We start from the raw sequence: 17,915 nt of genomic DNA, 5'->3' as shown, positions 1-17,915 counted from the left end.
TAGACAACAACGTGAAGTTGTTGGGCTCATTTTTACCATTTTCACTTCCTAAATCATAAGTATAAACTTACGTTTTTGCTAATTTAAATATCAAATCAATTTTTTTTTCTTCGTTCAGAACTTGAAAATTGATCCTTTAAAAACTTTTCAGAACAAAGATTTTTATTGTTTTGCATTTAATTTACGTTTTAAACGCACTCAATCTTTAAAAGACATAGAATTAATTGCTCTGATGTTTTTAAAAAATGTCTTATTATAGAAAAGCACTCTCGTCTTTCGGAGGAGGGGAGGGAGCGGGTTGTCAATTCCCTCCTTCTGAAATTTAAAAACACAATGTAATTGTAATTATGCATTTGTGTATGTATTTTGTTGTTTTTTCGCATGAAATGTATCGAGTGTGTACCTTTTACCATTTTTCGCCCCTCAGGAAAACTTGACTATGATGAACTTGCATTATAGTAGCACAAAGTGGCTTTTTATTCAGTTTTATGTTATTTGTTCTCAATTTTAATGTACCAAGACATTACTAGCTGGTGCAAAGCTGCAGGCTTGAAGTTATTTATATTTTACTGAGATTTTTTACTGTGATAAAAATTAAAATATTAATAAAACTAAAACCCTGCAACAAAAAGCATATTTCACTCGTTCTTATTCCTCAAAACGATTTTTGAGCACATGAGCATTTATATAATGTACTTGCCGCCCGCACCGACCTTGTTCGAGTTGACACAAGATCATAATTCTTAAAATCTGCACGATAATCTCTAATATGCAGAACAACCTATAAATATGCAAACCAACCCTATAATTTAGAACAACCTATCTACTTGAAAATTCCTTATGGTTTTTTATTTGTGAATCAGCCTAAATTTACGACGTGGAGCGTGAAAGACTGTCTTGATTCCTAAAAGGTATCGATGGAATTATCCGCGAACTTCATTCTTGGCATATTTTCTGATAAAAGTAATATAAATAATAATTATTATTAATTTGTAGAGAATTTTCATGTTAAGAAAGTGTCGGAAAAGAAAATTCAAGTTGGAAAATGCTATACAATTTAGCAGTTTTAAAAATATTTATTTTTATTTACCTACTTCTTCAAGAACCATTCCTTTCTGAACAAGGCAAACTAATTCCTTTTTATTACTGTAACAAAGGGAAAAAAAGAGGAAAATAAAATTTAAGAAATAAATAAACAAAATAAAACACATAATTTTCAGTTACTTGAATAAGACAACTTACTAAAATTTCTATAATACAACTTGTTTTCTTTAAAAAAAAAAAAAAATTTACTGCTTTCTATTTAAGTGCCCAGCTAAAATATATTAAATACTTCCATATACAGTAGAACTTCGGTTATCCGAATTTTCTGGATAAAATTCACAGCCTGTTTTAAAATTTTATGTTCATATACATAATTTTCAATTTTGACAGCAATAACTTACTATAAGTACGCTATCCTTTCGTTCTTCAGATGGATCAGTTAACTTTTGCGTGATAAAGTTCTATTAAAACGTCTCGTGCAATTAAAACAGAAGAAAGTGGAAAGTGGACCAATGGGGTTGTTTTCTTCAGTAAAAAGTATTAATTTTAGTCACTTAATTTCATAGAATAAGCAAAAAAAAAAAAAAAACATAGAGCGAGAAAAAAAAAACTTTCATTTTCCCAACGCTTAATTTTTAATTAATTTTTGAAAATGTCCGATTTTGAAAACGAACCGTGGTCTTTATGACGTTGCAAGTAATGTACTTTGGCGCATCTCCACTGGCGCGCTGAATGCTTACGCTTGCTGTCTACCGCGTTTCCAGGTTATGATACTTCAGTAGCGAATTAAATATTGTGCTATGTGCTTATGGCATCAGTGAATGGCATTTCATCATTTCTGATGTCATGTGCAGAAACGTAAACAATAAAATTGCAATATTTAAAATAATTGTTAAAAAAATTTAAACTTTGTCAAGTTATTTAAAAAATGGTTAAATCCTGTGTTTTTTAAGTATGTTCTTTCAGAAAAAAGACTTTTAAACTTTCGGAAACGACCCCACATTCTCCTCCACTCTCTCTTTCTGTTGGTGAGAAAGAGTTACCAATAATTCCCGAGGACCCCGGTACATGTAACTTGCTTCCCTTTGGAATTCTTGTAAATTCTCCTTTAAAAGAAACAAACAGTTTTTTTTTTTTTTTAGAAAAGCATTTCGATTGCTTTAGCAAAATTTTCCCGCTAAACATTTTGTCTATATTTACAAAGAATTTTGATCTCTATTTTCTCGAACTTTTTTACAGTAACCTTAGAAAAAACTTTGTCCTGCCATTGGGATGTCCAGCTGTCCATCTTCTCCCATTTGTTTCCCCGCACGAACGCGCGATTCTGTCTTCAGCTGTTTCTTCTACCGCTGTTCATCTTTACTAATAATAAAGCAGAAAGTCTCTCTGTCCAGATCTATCTGTCAGGATCTCTCTGACGAGCATAGCGCCTAGACCGTTCGGCCGATTTTCATGAAATTTGGCAAAAAGTTAGTTTGTAGCACGGGGGTGTGCACCTCGAAACGATTATTCGAAAATTCGATGTACTTTTTTTTTTCTATTCCAATTTTAAGAACATTTTACCAAGCAAAGTTACTATAAGATGGACGAGTAAATTACCAAGTTATCATAACGTGGAACCGTAACATGGGCACAAGCCAGTTGGCGAGAAAATTCACCTTACATTATTTGTAAATATACAGGCGAACCAAAAGAACTTTTAATTTTCTATTACAGGCAAAGCCGTGCGGGTACCACTAGTTTGTACAATAAAGCTTTGCTAAAAACGAATTGATTCAACTTAATGCAACTAGTTAAAATAGCATCTAAGAGAAAATGATTGACAGTAAACGGGTATATTGATGTTCTGGAAGACGACGAAAAAGAAAATCTCGTGATGCGTTTTTGCTCGAAATTTTTCATATCCGAACTTCTAAAGGACGGAGATGAAACGGGAAACTTGGATCGTAGTTAAATGTTTCAAATTTTATCCCTTGAAACCCAACCATGCATATTGTATTTTCGGACGATCATGAGGATACAGCACCTGTGTGAATGAAATTGTTGTCTAGAAAATATTTTCAAAAACAGAGGTATGCAGTAAAGGGCTAAAAAAAAAAATGAGACTCTGATTGAGGCGCAACAGTAAGCGGTTTTAATATTTGTATTGAGTAATTGATTTTCAATTAAGAGACATCTCAACTTCTGTTTAATGAATGTTATAGTGAATTCTATTCGCAACTCCAGAACTTGAATACGCTACCTAACTAAAGTAAAAGGTAAAATATTCCATTTCACGTGTTTTCTTTGGGGTAAATTACGGGCTTCAGACAGTTTATGGTGTAATGTAATTTCGGAAGAATAGAAGAGAAAGCTTCCCACAAACACGATGAAAGATTACTGTCATTCACTAAGCGTCAAAGCAATTTATAAGTTATGACGTTTGTTTGTTTTACCCTTTTCATCCGCCATTAAACAGCGGCTGCAACGCCCCCTATAGTTTATTGGAGTTGCGAATTAGTTTTCTATCGAAAGTAAGTTTTGAGTAAAGTATGAAGATAAAAGGATTAGATTCAAAAAGTAATAATAATACATAATAAAAAGCAATTATGTTAATTCTCTCAGAACATGTTGATAGATAATGACCCATTTTAAACCATTATTAACAACTAGAAAGTCGCCTGTTATGGTATAACGGGTGAAAATTTGCTTCTATGTACATTTGAACGCAGCGATTACCTGTTTGGAGATATTTTGGTTGTTTAAGTTAAATTTGGCAATTTAACCCTAACTCCAGTGGATTAAACATTAACTCCAGTAAATATCTGTCATTGTTGACCATTTTTACGTTTCTTGATTCTCTTACACTGAGTCTTACCAATAAAACAGTTGAGTCACCGTATCTTGTTCAGCCTTGTCACGATAAAGCATTTCCCTGCATGTTAAACATTACCAAAACACATTATCACATTATCATGCCGTGGCGCGAGTTTCATTGTTGAAACACGCGATTTTCTTTATCATCGGCAATTATTTATATGAAGATTATTATGAAATAAATTACAATAAGCTCAAAAAAGAAAACTCCCTAAAAAGTAATCCTCCCTAATAGTGGATACTTCCCAATAACGGACGAAACTGTAACTGTCCATTATTCGGAGGATCGGAAGCACTAATTATACTCGTACTCATTCAAGTTTCTCGTTTTCAGCTAGCTTACTCATGAAAGTCAAATAAATAACACACATGAAAAATATGTAGGACTTGTTGTACTCACCTTGACAAATCGATAGCCGTCGTTGAAAATTTAAAGGAGGTTTTATTGTCCATGTAGGGATATTGGTTGAGGTTGATGTGAGCATCATATCTACATTACTCGTTTAAGAAGATTTTGCTTCAAAATATGTTCATGAAATACTGCATCATTCTTATGGTCCTTAAATTTGTATTACATTTTGAAAAGTTACTTTCGAACTTGAAAATTTCTTAAATTGCCTAATAAAGGCATATAGAACTTAAAGTTTTCGTTGAGGCGCATAAAAAGTTTTTATTTACCAAGAAGAATTGGAAAACGGAAAGCGACTTCAGCCGATGCAAACGAATACGGAGTTCCGTTCCGGAGCAATAAATAAATTTAATTATTTGTTTTATTTATTTATTTATTAGTCCTTATGAACATTAAGTAATAAAAGCAACTATTAGATTTAATGTTTTCGAGCTTCATATAGCGTTGATGACTTTTAATAGTTGCAATAACTAAAAAAAAAAATCAAATTATGTATGTAGAGCAAATAATATTCGTTATATTCACGTAAATGGTTTCAGTTGACAAGAATATGCTAATAGTTGATTGCAAATACCATCAGTAAAACTAAAGCTAAGTTAACAAATTTTTCTTTCTTTTCGGAAAACTACATAAAATAATAAGCATTTTTAAATGATATATTTTCAGAGCTCATTGTCTCACATGAGAACTTTTCTACTTTGTTCAATTTCTTTCGCGTTATTATTAACCTAGATGCATCAAAGTTGTCTTCCATTCACGCAATATTTTCGTTTCGATTCAAAAGCCTTTTATAGGCGTTTAGCTCTCTAAAGCTTTCTTTACTTCCTCTCTATTTTGGAGCTTAACAATGCTTTATGTTTTCGTTCTCGATTCTTATATCCTTTGAATGTTAGTTTCAAAAAATAATATCTGAAGTCAATCTTTTTTTTTTTTTTTTTTTGAATTTTTCTCTCAACGGCATACATTTTTTAATTCCTTAGGAAATCAGAGAGTATTAATATGTGATTATTAGAGACATACCGAGTACTCGGTAACTACTCGGTACTCGGCCAAATTTTGATCAGATATTCGGCCAATACCGAGTAGTTATAAAAAATAGAATATTGTTCAAGACAGATTTTGCAATTAATAAAAAAAAAGTGCAAGCATATAATATACTGCAATCATTTACAAGTCAAATTTAAGTTTTGAGAATAATGAAATTTTTTATGCATCAATGGAGTAAATCTTTCTTTTAATGTCACCAATGTCAATAAAATTACATAATAAAAATAGGACAAAAAGGTAAGTATAAAAAATATGAATTTTTTATATTTTGAAATGGATTTTTGCTGCAAACAAAAATTATTTATAAGAAATATAAAAATACCTTTGCTTAAAAAATAAAAGCAAATAAAATAACATTAAAAGTACAAATGTGCAGGAATGCTGCAGACACGCGTTTTGGCGTTACAAGGAATGCCATTTTCAATGCACAAAATGTGAGCCTATGAATTAAAGACATCTGATAAAAGGCTGATATTTTTGTAGGACGTCTTTACATTCATTAGCTCACACTTTATGCACTGAAAAAGATGTTCCTCGCAACGCAGAAACACGTACAGTATACTCCCGATTATCCGTGCTAATCACCGGGCCAGAACCGTGTCCAAGGGGAGGGTTTTAGGGGTTAAACCCCTCCCATTGAAAAAAAAAAAAATCAATGAATCATTAAACGATTTTCCAAAACGTATTTTAAGTTTTAATTAATTTTAGAGTTAAACTCTGATACAGTATTCACCCTCTTTAATATTTCCCCCAACTTTAACAATTAACATTTTCCTCAATTGTAGGATTCCCAAGCTCCTTCGCTTCTAAAGTGCTTGAAAAAATGGAATGGTTGGAGAGTCCGGCAATGCTGTAAGCATGCAGGGGAAAATTATTTAAAAAAATATTAGACAACGACGTAGCCCCCCCCCCTCAAAAAAAAACTTAAGGGCAGGGAAAATGGTTACTTTGCTTTTTGTTTCTTTATGGTACGCCTTTAGTGTTGGATGAATTAGTCGTTTCACACAGTAGAAAAATGTTTCTATGCGAAACAGCATTTTTTTTTTTAAATAAAATTTTTATTTTCATTCAATTCCTGTTCAATGTTATTTGATGGAAAAACAAAAGAAAAAAAAGAAGGAAAATGAGGTGGCATAAAAGAAATATGTGTGCTTTTACAAAATGTTCAACTGTGCAAATAAGATTTAATTTTTAAAAAAAAACGCAAAACGTATAAAAAAAAAGCCTAGTTATCGAACTAAAATGAACTATTCAACACGAGTAGTTAGTTTTCCTTTGACAACGGAAGTTACAAAGGGAAAAGGTTTCAACCCCTCCCTTTATGAAATCCTGGACACGGGCCTGCACCGGGCGGCGTAGCACGGATAATCGAAAAACACGGATAATCCGAAAAATCATTTAAGGAATATGCAGGGTAACTATTTAAGGGAACATTAGAAAAAACTAAATACTCACACAAACCAGGAACATTTCTTCGAAATTTATTGTTTAAAAAAAATCGGAGATACATTTTTGTTTTCTTTGTTTGTTTAAATTGTTGCGTATTTTTCTTACTGCAATTATTTCTCCGTAATCGTAACTTCATTCACTCATGTAATTCAATAAATGTTCCACAGATTTTAGAGCAGTAGAATGTGAAATTGTATAATCTTTATGTTCTTCATCTTCGTTTTCGGTATCATCACTTGCGTTTGATTCAGTAACTAGTTCAATGATATTTTCGTCAGTTAGACATTGAAATCCTGATTCACATCCGTCGCTTTTAAACCACTCTTCGACATTTTCAGCGTCAACTGATTCGAAACCTTCGATTTCTTTAACTTCCTCAATGATGTTATCGATATTATTGATAACATCATCGAAGCTTTAGAAAAGTGTGACGAAATGATGCACGGATAATCCGCAAACCGGATAATCCGCACACGGATAATCGCGAGTATACTGTATCTGTAGTGTTCCTGCACATTTGTGCTTTTAAACATTTTATTTGCTTTAAAAAAATTATTTATGTTTGGCAAACTAGAACTATAATAGACTGATATAATTTGTTTTAATTCCAACTTGATCAATCATAGCTTTTATTTATTTGCTTACTTTTAATTTTGAAAATAACTTTTTTGTAAATTTTTTGACACAAGCAAAATCTTTTAAATAATGCATAATAAAATTTCAGATGGAATTTTATTTTAAAAACTATTATGTAGACAAACTATTATATGAAGGTCTATACTATTATTCCAATGAGGTCAAAATTCATCACGTGTTTGTCGGTGGTTCCTCTTAAAATATAATTGGTACTCGGCACTCGGTAACTTGGTACTCGGCCGAGTAGTGAAAGGCCGAGTACTCGGTACTCGGCTACTCGGCCAAAGTGCTACTCGGTACGTCTCTTGTGATAATGAATTAAAACATTTAGAAGGATACATTCCATCTCGATCGATGGCATCACCAACCCATTTGCTTACTACCACCGTTGCCATTAGAGGAACAATGTAGCTCACATTTCCAGTCAGCTCAAACATAATAACGACGAGTGAAACTGAAAGAAAAAGTGCCTAAAATTACTTTTTGACGAAATACGGACGTAGATACTCTTAAAGCTTTTGCAAAATGGGGTGGTTTCCTTCAGTCATTGAAATGGATAGAATGAGCAAAAAAAAAAAAATAACATGGATCCAGAAAACACTTTAATTTTCCCAACAGATTTTATTTAATTAATTTTTTAAAATGTCCGACTTTTCAAACAAGGCGTGGTCTTGATGACGTCACAAATTATGCACTTTCCTGCATCTTTCTACTACGTTTCCACGTTATGATAATAAAGCTGCGAATTAAAATTGCGCTTTACACTTGCTATCAACCATATCATTGCCAATACACGCGAGTAAAGATGCGAATTAAATATTTTCCACAGTGAATGGCAACACTGAATGGCATTTCAACATTTGTAATGTCATCGGCAGCAACCGCAAACAATGAAAGCGCTCCGATTTAAGTAATTTTTTAAAATATTTAATGTAAACAAATTTATCAAAAAATGGTCAGATCAACATTTGTAATGTCATCGGCAGCAACCGCAAACAATGAAAGCGCTCCGATTTAAGTAATTTTTTTTTAAATATTTAATGTAAACAAATTTATCAAAAAATGGTCAGATCCTATGTTTTTAAGCACACTCTTTCAGAAAAAAATACTTTTAAAATTTTGGAAACGACCCCATTCTGGCAATAGTGCGTCACGGACGGCGTACTGAGTACGCCACTCAGCGAGAAAGCAGCTGTAAATTTTTAGAATAGTCACTTGAGCAACAACTGGCCATTATTTGCCCTTTTTCCAAGGTCCATTCAGTGACGTATTTGTGGTTAAAGTCGAAAATGGCCAACTTCTCTTGTTCTTTTTTAATATTTTTTATGGAAACCACTCGTGAACGTTCCAATTTTGTATGCAAAAAGCATATACAAATAACAAATATATATTTGTGAGAGCTGCAATAATTGTTCAACAAATGCCAACGAGTTGTCTCAATGATTAAAATATCTATCATTTTTATGTCTACAATTTTTATTTTTTGATTTTATATTCGTGAAATTCGCAAATTAAACGTTATCATCATTTTTTAATATATTATGAACATCTTCATTTTAACTGTGTTCGTCTGTTCGTTCAATTAGATCTTTGCTACTTCTATAACATTACTAGACATTGTAGTAAATAGGAAAGTCCTTAAAAATGGATAGTTAAGCTTTAAAAAATGCTGGCGTACGGAGTACGTCACATGTTGTTGCTGTAATTTACAAATTTGTGCTTCTACTTACGTTGTTTGTTTTGACTTTCTACGTCACATGTGTTCTTATGTTACTTCAAACCGTCCGGATTCTTAAAGGTTAATGTAACTTTTTCGCTTTGGTAATCTTAAGTCTTAGATTGTTGAGGATAAAACAAATACAACTGCTTCCCACGTGACCCTGAGCCAAAGTATAAGAAACTGCACAGATATTCCATTGTTTCATTTTAACTTTCAAAAAGGTTTGTATTAAGTTGTATATTGGATGATGATGTGTTTCTAACCTTTTCTTTAGCATTTTTTATTAAATAACTTTTATGTACTTTGTGTTCAGTATTTCAAAGTGCCTGCTTAATATCAAAATATTTACTGTTAAAGTTGAACCACGGAGAGATGGCGGTTGACCTTGATGAAAAACATCATTTATCATAGGTTGTTTGTTATTATTTTGTAATAAATAGGATTAGCGAGAACTCGGCTTACTACTCGGCACTTGTGAGTTGATTCTACCAACTACAAATGATACAAATTACTTTCAGCTTCAAGGTCATCTACCACCTCTCCGTGGTCAAGCTTTACTGCTTGTGAAACATGAAAATGCACCGATAGTCGTGCAAATAATCCAAGACGACAGAAAATTCTTTGGATGCTAGTTTATACCTCCTCTTATCAGCAGCCAATAAAATTAAAACTAAAAATTTGAGAGAAGAAATAGGCGGTATACAGCTCTGTAGGAATAGCTGTTATTATACCGCTTCTCTCTGTATTTCTTCTCTCAAACTTTGAATTTCAATTTTATTGTCTGCTTTAGAATTAACATAAACATACACATATTAAGATTAGGCTTACATGAAATACACCGCCAGCTTAGTCATTCCAGCCGAGGATGGCAGTTTCGTGCTTATTAGCACTCATTAGCACGGCATAGGAAGTTACTGTGCTGCAGGTGGGAAACCTCTTAAGGAAGCCAAGAGTGTCAAACAAACTGGTAGCTAATATTGAATCAGCACTGACCGTGACCAGACGAGTGACCGAAACAATGGTTCGGTTCAACTCGAAGATTGAAGGCGAGGCATGGTATTTTCAGTAAGTTACCGCCCTATAGCCATGGCTAAGGCAGAAATACATGAAATACACAGCCAGTTCAGTCATTCCAGCCGAGGACTGCAGTTTCGTGTTTATTAGCACTCATCAGTAATGCTATGGGTTATTAATTATGAGCTAAACTTTTGGTAGTTATAAATGACACAAGCAGATAAATTTAAATTTTATTTCTTACATGTTAATATTTCTAATTAATTTTAGTAAGAAGAAACACTTTGAATGGAGAATAAAAGTTTGAACAATACTTCATTCGCTAGGATTTTTTAAGAAAGTCTTTTTGGTTTTAATCTTGTAAAAATCCTCGAAAGCTAATTCGATATTAGTTTTACAAGTTAATGTTTCAAATAAAAAAAGTAATTACCCTAAGTAATCTTTCACAGTAGATTATTTTTAGATTCCTTTGGTCCATCTGTGTAATCAAATTTATCTTTTTCCGGTACGTGAAGTAAACCAACCGGGACACAGGGATTTTTTCTGAAACTCGGGACTATACCGGTCAAAACGGGACGCCTGGCAAATCTAATTAAGATCAACTTTAATTTTTGAGTGGTGCGATCAAGAAGTCATATACTTAGTTTATTTCATATCTTTTAGTGCAATCCAATCTTATAAAAATAGTCTTTAGAATTAAAAAACATTTTTTATATTTTATTATTTTCTATGCTTAAGTTATGCCCTGATGCCATTTTATGCAAACTGTCAACTATGTGATATAGATAAATCATTTCACTTACTTGTCATGCGTGTAACTCCTGCTAAACATGCTGCAGCACCAATCATGGCGTACAGGCCAGGAGATATGCAATCTTCATTGAAAGAGCATGTCGTGTGAAATGGCCAGGAATTTTTGTAATTTCTAAATTAACAAAACCATCGCATCATAAATCAGCAAGCATTAAACATGTCAAGAAAAGAAGTATAATTTATTAAATGAGATTAGACTGAGGGATGGGGATTGAAAGACTCGTTTTTTAAACTAACTAACATACAATGCAATTTCTTGCATTCCAATGCCGACAATTCTGCCTAATAGAGCTCCCATCGCTAAACTTGGAATAAAAAGACCTGTGGGAACCTGCAATAAAAAAGATAATTCAGATCAGAAACACACGTTTTATGCAATGTTGAAAAGGGTATAAAACTGCTCCTTTCAGCCACTTCTCAAAAGTACCTGAATTCTCAAAGCACTGATAGTATTCTCATATATTTAATAGCCAATTCACTGATCAGGTAACACTCCTGACGTAACCAACAATGAAACTCGCGCCATAGTATGATGATTTAATAACATTTTTTGGTAATGTGTGACAAGCAGGGAAATGATTTACTTTGACAAGACTGAACTGTATCCGGTAAAATTAACTTTTAATGGTAAGACTCATTTTAGGAGAATGAAGAAACGAAAAAAGTGGTCAACAATGAACGCTATCTACTGGAGTTTAGGGTTAATCCACTGGAGTTAGGGTTAAAATTTCAACTATCAACTTATCACTAAACAGGCAATTGCTTCGTTCAAATGTGGAAGCAATTTTCAACCGTCATACCTTGATGGGCGATTTTCTAGTTTAAAACAAAAAGATGTGAAATGCACTTCTATTTTACGGTCACTCCTGAATTTGGCCAATCCAAGGGCGCCCATATAGGGGGACAAGTGGGGGCTTAAGCCCCCCCCCCCCTCCCTTAGAAATGAGAACTTCCTTGCTTTTAGTGCTTTTTTTCTTTGCAAAAATGTATAAAAATTTCTTTTCCAGCTATTAATAAGTTATTAAAAATGTCAAATTTTAATATCTCTAATCTGTACTGAAATCGGTTTCCATGGGGAAAATATTCTGCTAAACCATGGGAAAAATTTTTGAGCTCCCCCCCCCCTTCCCCTTAAAATTTTGCATATGGGCGCCCTTGATCATAGCTCTAAACGACAAAATTTTGACCGAAAGTCAATTGATGTCAAATAAAGATTGGAACGATTCTGATTTTAATAGGTTTTCCCCCTGATTAATATTGTTTAAAATTTGATACCGGCCATTTTTTTTTTCATTTTGGTAACGAGAATATTTAACATTATTTTAAATACATTAATTGCTGACAGATACGTGATATGTTTATAGCGGGAATTCTTCTCCTTTGCAAGAGTAAACTTTCAAAGTCCCCTCTTTTCTTTTTACCATTCATATTCTAATAAAATGTTTGCAGTGAAATCTTATTGCAGTGAATATCAATACAGCGAAATATTGGCTTCAACGAATCAAATTTTCATTCCCGTTTTCATTTGCTATTACGAGTACATTGCTTGGATTCCATTACAATGAAATTCCAGTTACAATGAACAAAATTTGCGGTCCCTTTCTGTTCGTTGTGACGGGACTCTACCTGCAGTATTTATTTCTATATTCGTAATTGTTATCGAAATCTGTGTGTGTAACGAAAATTTAAATTTGATTTATTACATACCTTAATTCCAAAAGTAAATACAGTAATGACAAATTTGCATACGAGAGTCAACAGTAACTGGTAAATAGATGCATAGGTTCCTTGATTAGCTTCTGTTAGCATTTTCATATTTTGATCTGTAGATGATATGTTACGCTTGTAATCACTGCAGAAGTAATTGAAAGAAAGATATTAAAATATTACCATAAATTTGTTTAATTAAACAGCATGAATGAAAATGATGGGGAGAGTCGAGAGGACTGGGATAGAGTTGCATTTGTGTCAAAATGTAACACGGAAAATTATTTCTTGCTCGATTCTTGCTGCTACATCTAATGAACAAGCTAGAAGTAATTTTTCGTTTTTCTTTTCGGCAAAAACACAGCTGGCTAACTCTTCATGCCGTCCCACTCCTTCTCACTCTCTCCTATTTATTTACTGAAATAACCATGAAATAAAAAGGCAAAAGTTTAATTTATTTCATTAATTATCACATTCTGTTCTACATGGAAGAAAATAGAGTAAGAAGAGAAAACAAATTGAAAAAAAAAAAAATACGCTATTAAAACCTGACGGTGCGTTTGTCTGTAAACCCTATCTCTTCTGAACTGTCAATGTCTGCCTAGTCAACACAGGTACCATTAGATGCAGGACATCCAGGGAAAGCCATTCCGCCCTATCTCACTGCTCGGAACCTTAAGGGGTCGGAGATGTGAATTGTTAAAAAACAGCCCACATGAAATCCAGAGGGTAAAGCATTAAAATTATCAATTGTCTCCCGCCGCAGGTGGCGGACGGGGAATGGTGAGCGAAGCGAGCAGGATGCCCAGCTTTCAGTAATAATACTAAAAACTTTTGGTTTTTAGTATTATTACTTTATTTCGATGTCTCTTAATTCCTTTGTTTACTACATCATCAGAATAAAAACACTGAAACTAAATATTTCGCAAGTTCGTAAGAAGTCGTGACAATATTAGAAACAATTGGCCTGAAAGAAAAATTAGACTAAATTTGTCCAAAAACTCATAATTTCACTTCAAATAACCCTTTCGTAGCTTTTGATGTAAACTCTTCATTAACGACCGTGCCGGTCGAGGGTTCATTGATATGCCTTAAGAGTAGTCTTTCTGAATTTCATTTCACATATAATAATGGGGGGCATACTACATTCCGTGGGAAATTTCATGAGGAAATTGTGAGACCAATTTTAATATATTCCTTATGGTCTGTGTAACTATGCCTCAACGGATGTTTTGCTTGAATTTGTGACAGACGGTCTGTATGACGTCATCAATCCAAGATGGCGGTTTTGAGGAGTTTTTGCAATTATGAGTTATTTTTCGGGTATTTTGCGAAAATTTTCTGGTGAATTTGCTTGATTAATATTCTTTTATCTTCTTATTATATCTAAACTCAAAATATTGAATTCATTTTTTTATTAAACATTCAACATTGAAAAACATTCTGATAAATCTTCTTTTTCACTTTGACTCTCAGAATTAGTTGCATTAAAAGTACCTCGCGTGAGCTTTCGCAGTTAAAAATACCCACCGTTACACAGACCCACCGTTCTTTGAAACTTCACTTAAAAGAGCACAAAAAAAAGTGAAAAACAACAATTGAATAAAAATAATTCTAGTATTGCTGAACATTGCTGGGCTCAAACTATTCCTTTGATTTTAACTCTTATAAAATTATCCAGAAATGCCCAAAATCGTCAGATCTTGATTTTTGGGAGTCTTTCCACATTCTGAAGAATCGTTCTAAGATAGTTAATGATCTTAAAACCATTCCCTATTTTTTTGCAGCTTGGCATCCATTCATAGGGGAAGGTTGCCGTCAATGAACCGGTTCCATGACTAGACCGCGAAGATATTTCCCGTACCAGAGTTTGTTCAGACGCGTAATCAGTTTTATTACCTTCCTTTGTCTGAAAACAGTTTACTGCAGAGTCTTTAAGTAAGTAAAATTATTTAATCATATTGTTAATCGGCCAGAAAAGATTTCTATCGTTATCTTACTAATTATTGAGATTTTCATTTAGTTATAACATGCTTTGAACATCACTGATCATCTAAACGTGAACATTGACTTATAAAATGAAAGGTTAAAAAACTAAAACCCGACTACGGCAAAAAAAAACACTAAAAGGTAAGAAACTAGATAGGTGCTGTTTGATATCATCGTCCTATAGAGTAAAACCAGTAATTTGATAGGTTAGCTATTCCCATTTATTTAGTTCTGTTTGAAATCCTCTGTCATTTTCACATTTATAACTTTGCTAGCAGTACCCGCACAGCGATGCCCGTGCTAAAAATTTAATGGAAGTCCGTTGAATAAAAAAAATTGACCCCCCCCCCCCTCTCCCTCTGATGTGAAATGATCTTTGTATAAAATGCGTACACACCTTTTCAAAAAAAAAAAAAACTATTTAAGTTTCTTTGGAATTTAAAACTTTTCGTCAAATCATTAAATTAGATTTACAGTTTCTTTAAAACTCTATTTAGCGAGTGAAGCGGTTTTTACTGCAATTTAAAATATTTCGCCAAATAAACAAAAAAGACATCAAATAGTATCTTTCAAATGTAAAAAATAATTCCGCAGCTCTATTGTTTATCGCCAAACTTGCCCAGAAACCACGCTATCATAATCCATCCGTCTAACAAAAAAAAAAAAAAAAAAGCATCCCGTGGAGCATTCAAAAATCATCGTCAGAAAAAAAGAAGAAAATGTCGTATATTTCACTTGAATAAAAACAAATCAAAAGTTTCTTTTCTTTCAAAACAAATTGCCAAAACAATGAATTACATTAACGGTTGCCTTAAAACAATAATCCTAGACTGAACCTGTCAGCGCCTAACGTGCCAAGCGATCACGCTACCGGAACCCAGCCCATTTGCGAGTGAAGCGGATGTTTTTTTCTTTGGCAATGATAAATGTTTCGCCAACCAAACAAAAAGGTTTAAAATCACATTAACAGTAGCTTTCAAATCTTTAAATATTAAGAGCTGCTCTGCACGGCTTTGCCCGGTCTACCTTGAGAACAAAAATTGTGTCAAGTGGGGGATATTTCGATAATTGGGAATCTGGCGATCTTTCGTCGTTGGCGTCAATTTTTGGCTCCAGCGCCTGCGCAAGAGGTATTTTTCTTTGCAAACCAAAACAAAGAGATCAGAAACATCTATTCACATAGGGCTACTATAAATGAGCATGGTTACCAAAATAAAATTATTTACGCCAAAAATGAGACGACCTCGCCAGATTCCCAATTATCGAAATATCCCCGTCAAGTGACATATATTCAACAATTTAATAAAAGAATAACTTAATAACTTAAAAAATAGCTTTAATAAAATAAAAAAAACACCATGCAAAATTACCCTTCCAAACAATGACGACATATATTAAAATACTTTTAAGAAAATAAAATGCGAAAGATGGATTTTAAAAGCGTAACCATGGAAACGCGAAAATAAAATGGTTGACAACCTGAATCAAAATGACATATTTCGAAATTGATTTAAAAACGCTTGTAACTTTTTTCCCTTTGAAGATAGAAGCTAACTTTTTCGACTATAGGTCGAGAGACAACTGGAGTAAAAAAATCTCGCTTTTTCCAGTGCTGTCAAAAAGAAAACTGTAGGACAATTCCTTCACTTTTTCTTGATAAATTTAATGAAAAAAGTAGTGCCTAAATTTCAGCTAAGCCTAAAAAAGCTCGAGATAAAAACGCAAATTACTCCCGCCGTAATTAAGTTAAAGCATTGAAATAAATTGTTTAGAACGCAGAAAATTCTACCCTTTTTAACGATATATAATATTAATATGTGCAAGTAATTTTTCACCCCTTTAATAGCCAATAATAGGCAATTTACGTGAAAATTTGGCCTAAATTTGAATAAAAAAAGAACTATTTGTCGAATTTTTTCGAATTATAGCCTATGTTACTCAGTAAGGTGGGCCGAAATAAGCCGAAAAAAATTTTTTTTCGAAATCAATTTTTGGATAGCGCGCAAAAGTTGCGTAGTGAACTAGTTAGCACTCACAAAAAATTTCTTGGATATCAAAAAATATCTAGCCGGCGCTATTTGACATTGAAAAACCGAAAAAAAAAAGAGAAAAATGAATTTTTGTCGAAATTTTTTTTTAAAAATTAAATTTCAAATATTTCGCTGGAATGCACCAAAAATGTTATATAATGAGCCAGTTCGAGCCCATAAAATGTTTCATTGATTTTAATGAGCATTTAACCGCTCCTTTCCGACATCAAAAATTGGAGAAAAATGAAAAAAATATTGAATTTCTTTAAAAACCAATATGAAAATCATTTTTCAAAATTAAATCATAGACTAACTAATTAAATAGCACTATTAATCATCATAATTATTATCATGCAATAGTATCATACATTTTCTAGAATTACATATAAAGATAATAAAATTTTCAAAAAGAAATCTTCAAATTTGATTTATAATACCTCATGCATAAGGAATATTATTTTTTGGAATAATATTGTCCCTTGTTATCAAATGATGGAAGTTCCTTTCTAGCTTGAAGTTAGGCACGAATGTGTCCATCTAGTGCAGTTTCAACACGAACTTTTATTGCAGGTTCGATTATTAGTTTCACACTACGTTCCACAGCTTGCGTGTGGCAGGGAAATTTCTCGAAAGTGAACTTTGTAGGCTTTTGCACATTTCTTTCAATTGTTGGTCTTTTAGATGCATTGGGTGGTGGCATTTAGGAGGTGACTCTGTTACAACACAGTTTGCCCAATCAACTAAATCAACCTAATCAACTGTTTCAAAATTGAGTTTAGGACGCTTAAAAAATCGTACACCGTCCGAGCTCTTCGTCTTCTTATTTCTAGAGTTCAGAATGAGCCTAACAGCTAATTCCCGAATGTGAGTCAAACAACATTGTCAACAGTAGCTGTTCAGGATGAGCGAAATATGCGTTATTTGAGAGAACTTTGAAAATTATCTCCTTAACGTTGTCTGGAAACTGCCTTGCAAGAGAAATCATTTTCCAAAAATGTTGGGCACCATACTGGCAGTTCGGTTTCATTTTTATTTCAAACCTCATTGGAGCATAAACTAACATTACATACTTTACAAACATTGTAAGATTTTCTGATGGAGTTGGAGTGCCTATATACAAGCGTAACAAACGGTTTGCAGTTGTCAGCCATCTCGCATGACTGAATTTGCCTGGACTACTGTCAGCCACGCTAGAATGACA

General features: G+C 33.2%; 1 protein-coding gene across 5 annotated transcripts in view; it reads right to left on the bottom strand.

Moving 5' to 3' along the window:
• Positions 1–17,915, bottom strand: part of LOC129233378 (H(+)/Cl(-) exchange transporter 5-like) — a 112,692-nt gene that overhangs the window by 32,553 nt on the left and 62,224 nt on the right. For 4 of the 5 annotated variants that reach the window (XM_054867417.1, XM_054867426.1, XM_054867423.1 and 1 more), the window contains 6 exons: positions 12,696–12,840; positions 11,234–11,319; positions 10,979–11,100; positions 7,781–7,895; positions 4,301–4,390; positions 1,091–1,146 (listed from right to left, as the gene is read on the bottom strand). In XM_054867417.1, the coding sequence (XP_054723392.1) occupies positions 1,091–1,146; positions 4,301–4,390; positions 7,781–7,895; positions 10,979–11,100; positions 11,234–11,319; positions 12,696–12,840 (614 nt within the window). The remainder of the gene's footprint in view (positions 1–1,090; positions 1,147–4,300; positions 4,391–7,780; positions 7,896–10,978; positions 11,101–11,233; positions 11,320–12,695; positions 12,841–17,915) is intronic. The other variant, XM_054867441.1, reaches the window with a different exon arrangement.

This window comes from Uloborus diversus, chromosome 1 (genome assembly GCF_026930045.1).
Source record: "Uloborus diversus isolate 005 chromosome 1, Udiv.v.3.1, whole genome shotgun sequence".
NCBI classification, from domain to species: Eukaryota; Metazoa; Arthropoda; class Arachnida; order Araneae; family Uloboridae; genus Uloborus; species Uloborus diversus.
The sequence above is the reverse complement of the archived record's forward strand: the minus strand, read 5'-3'. Positions and strand labels throughout refer to the sequence as shown.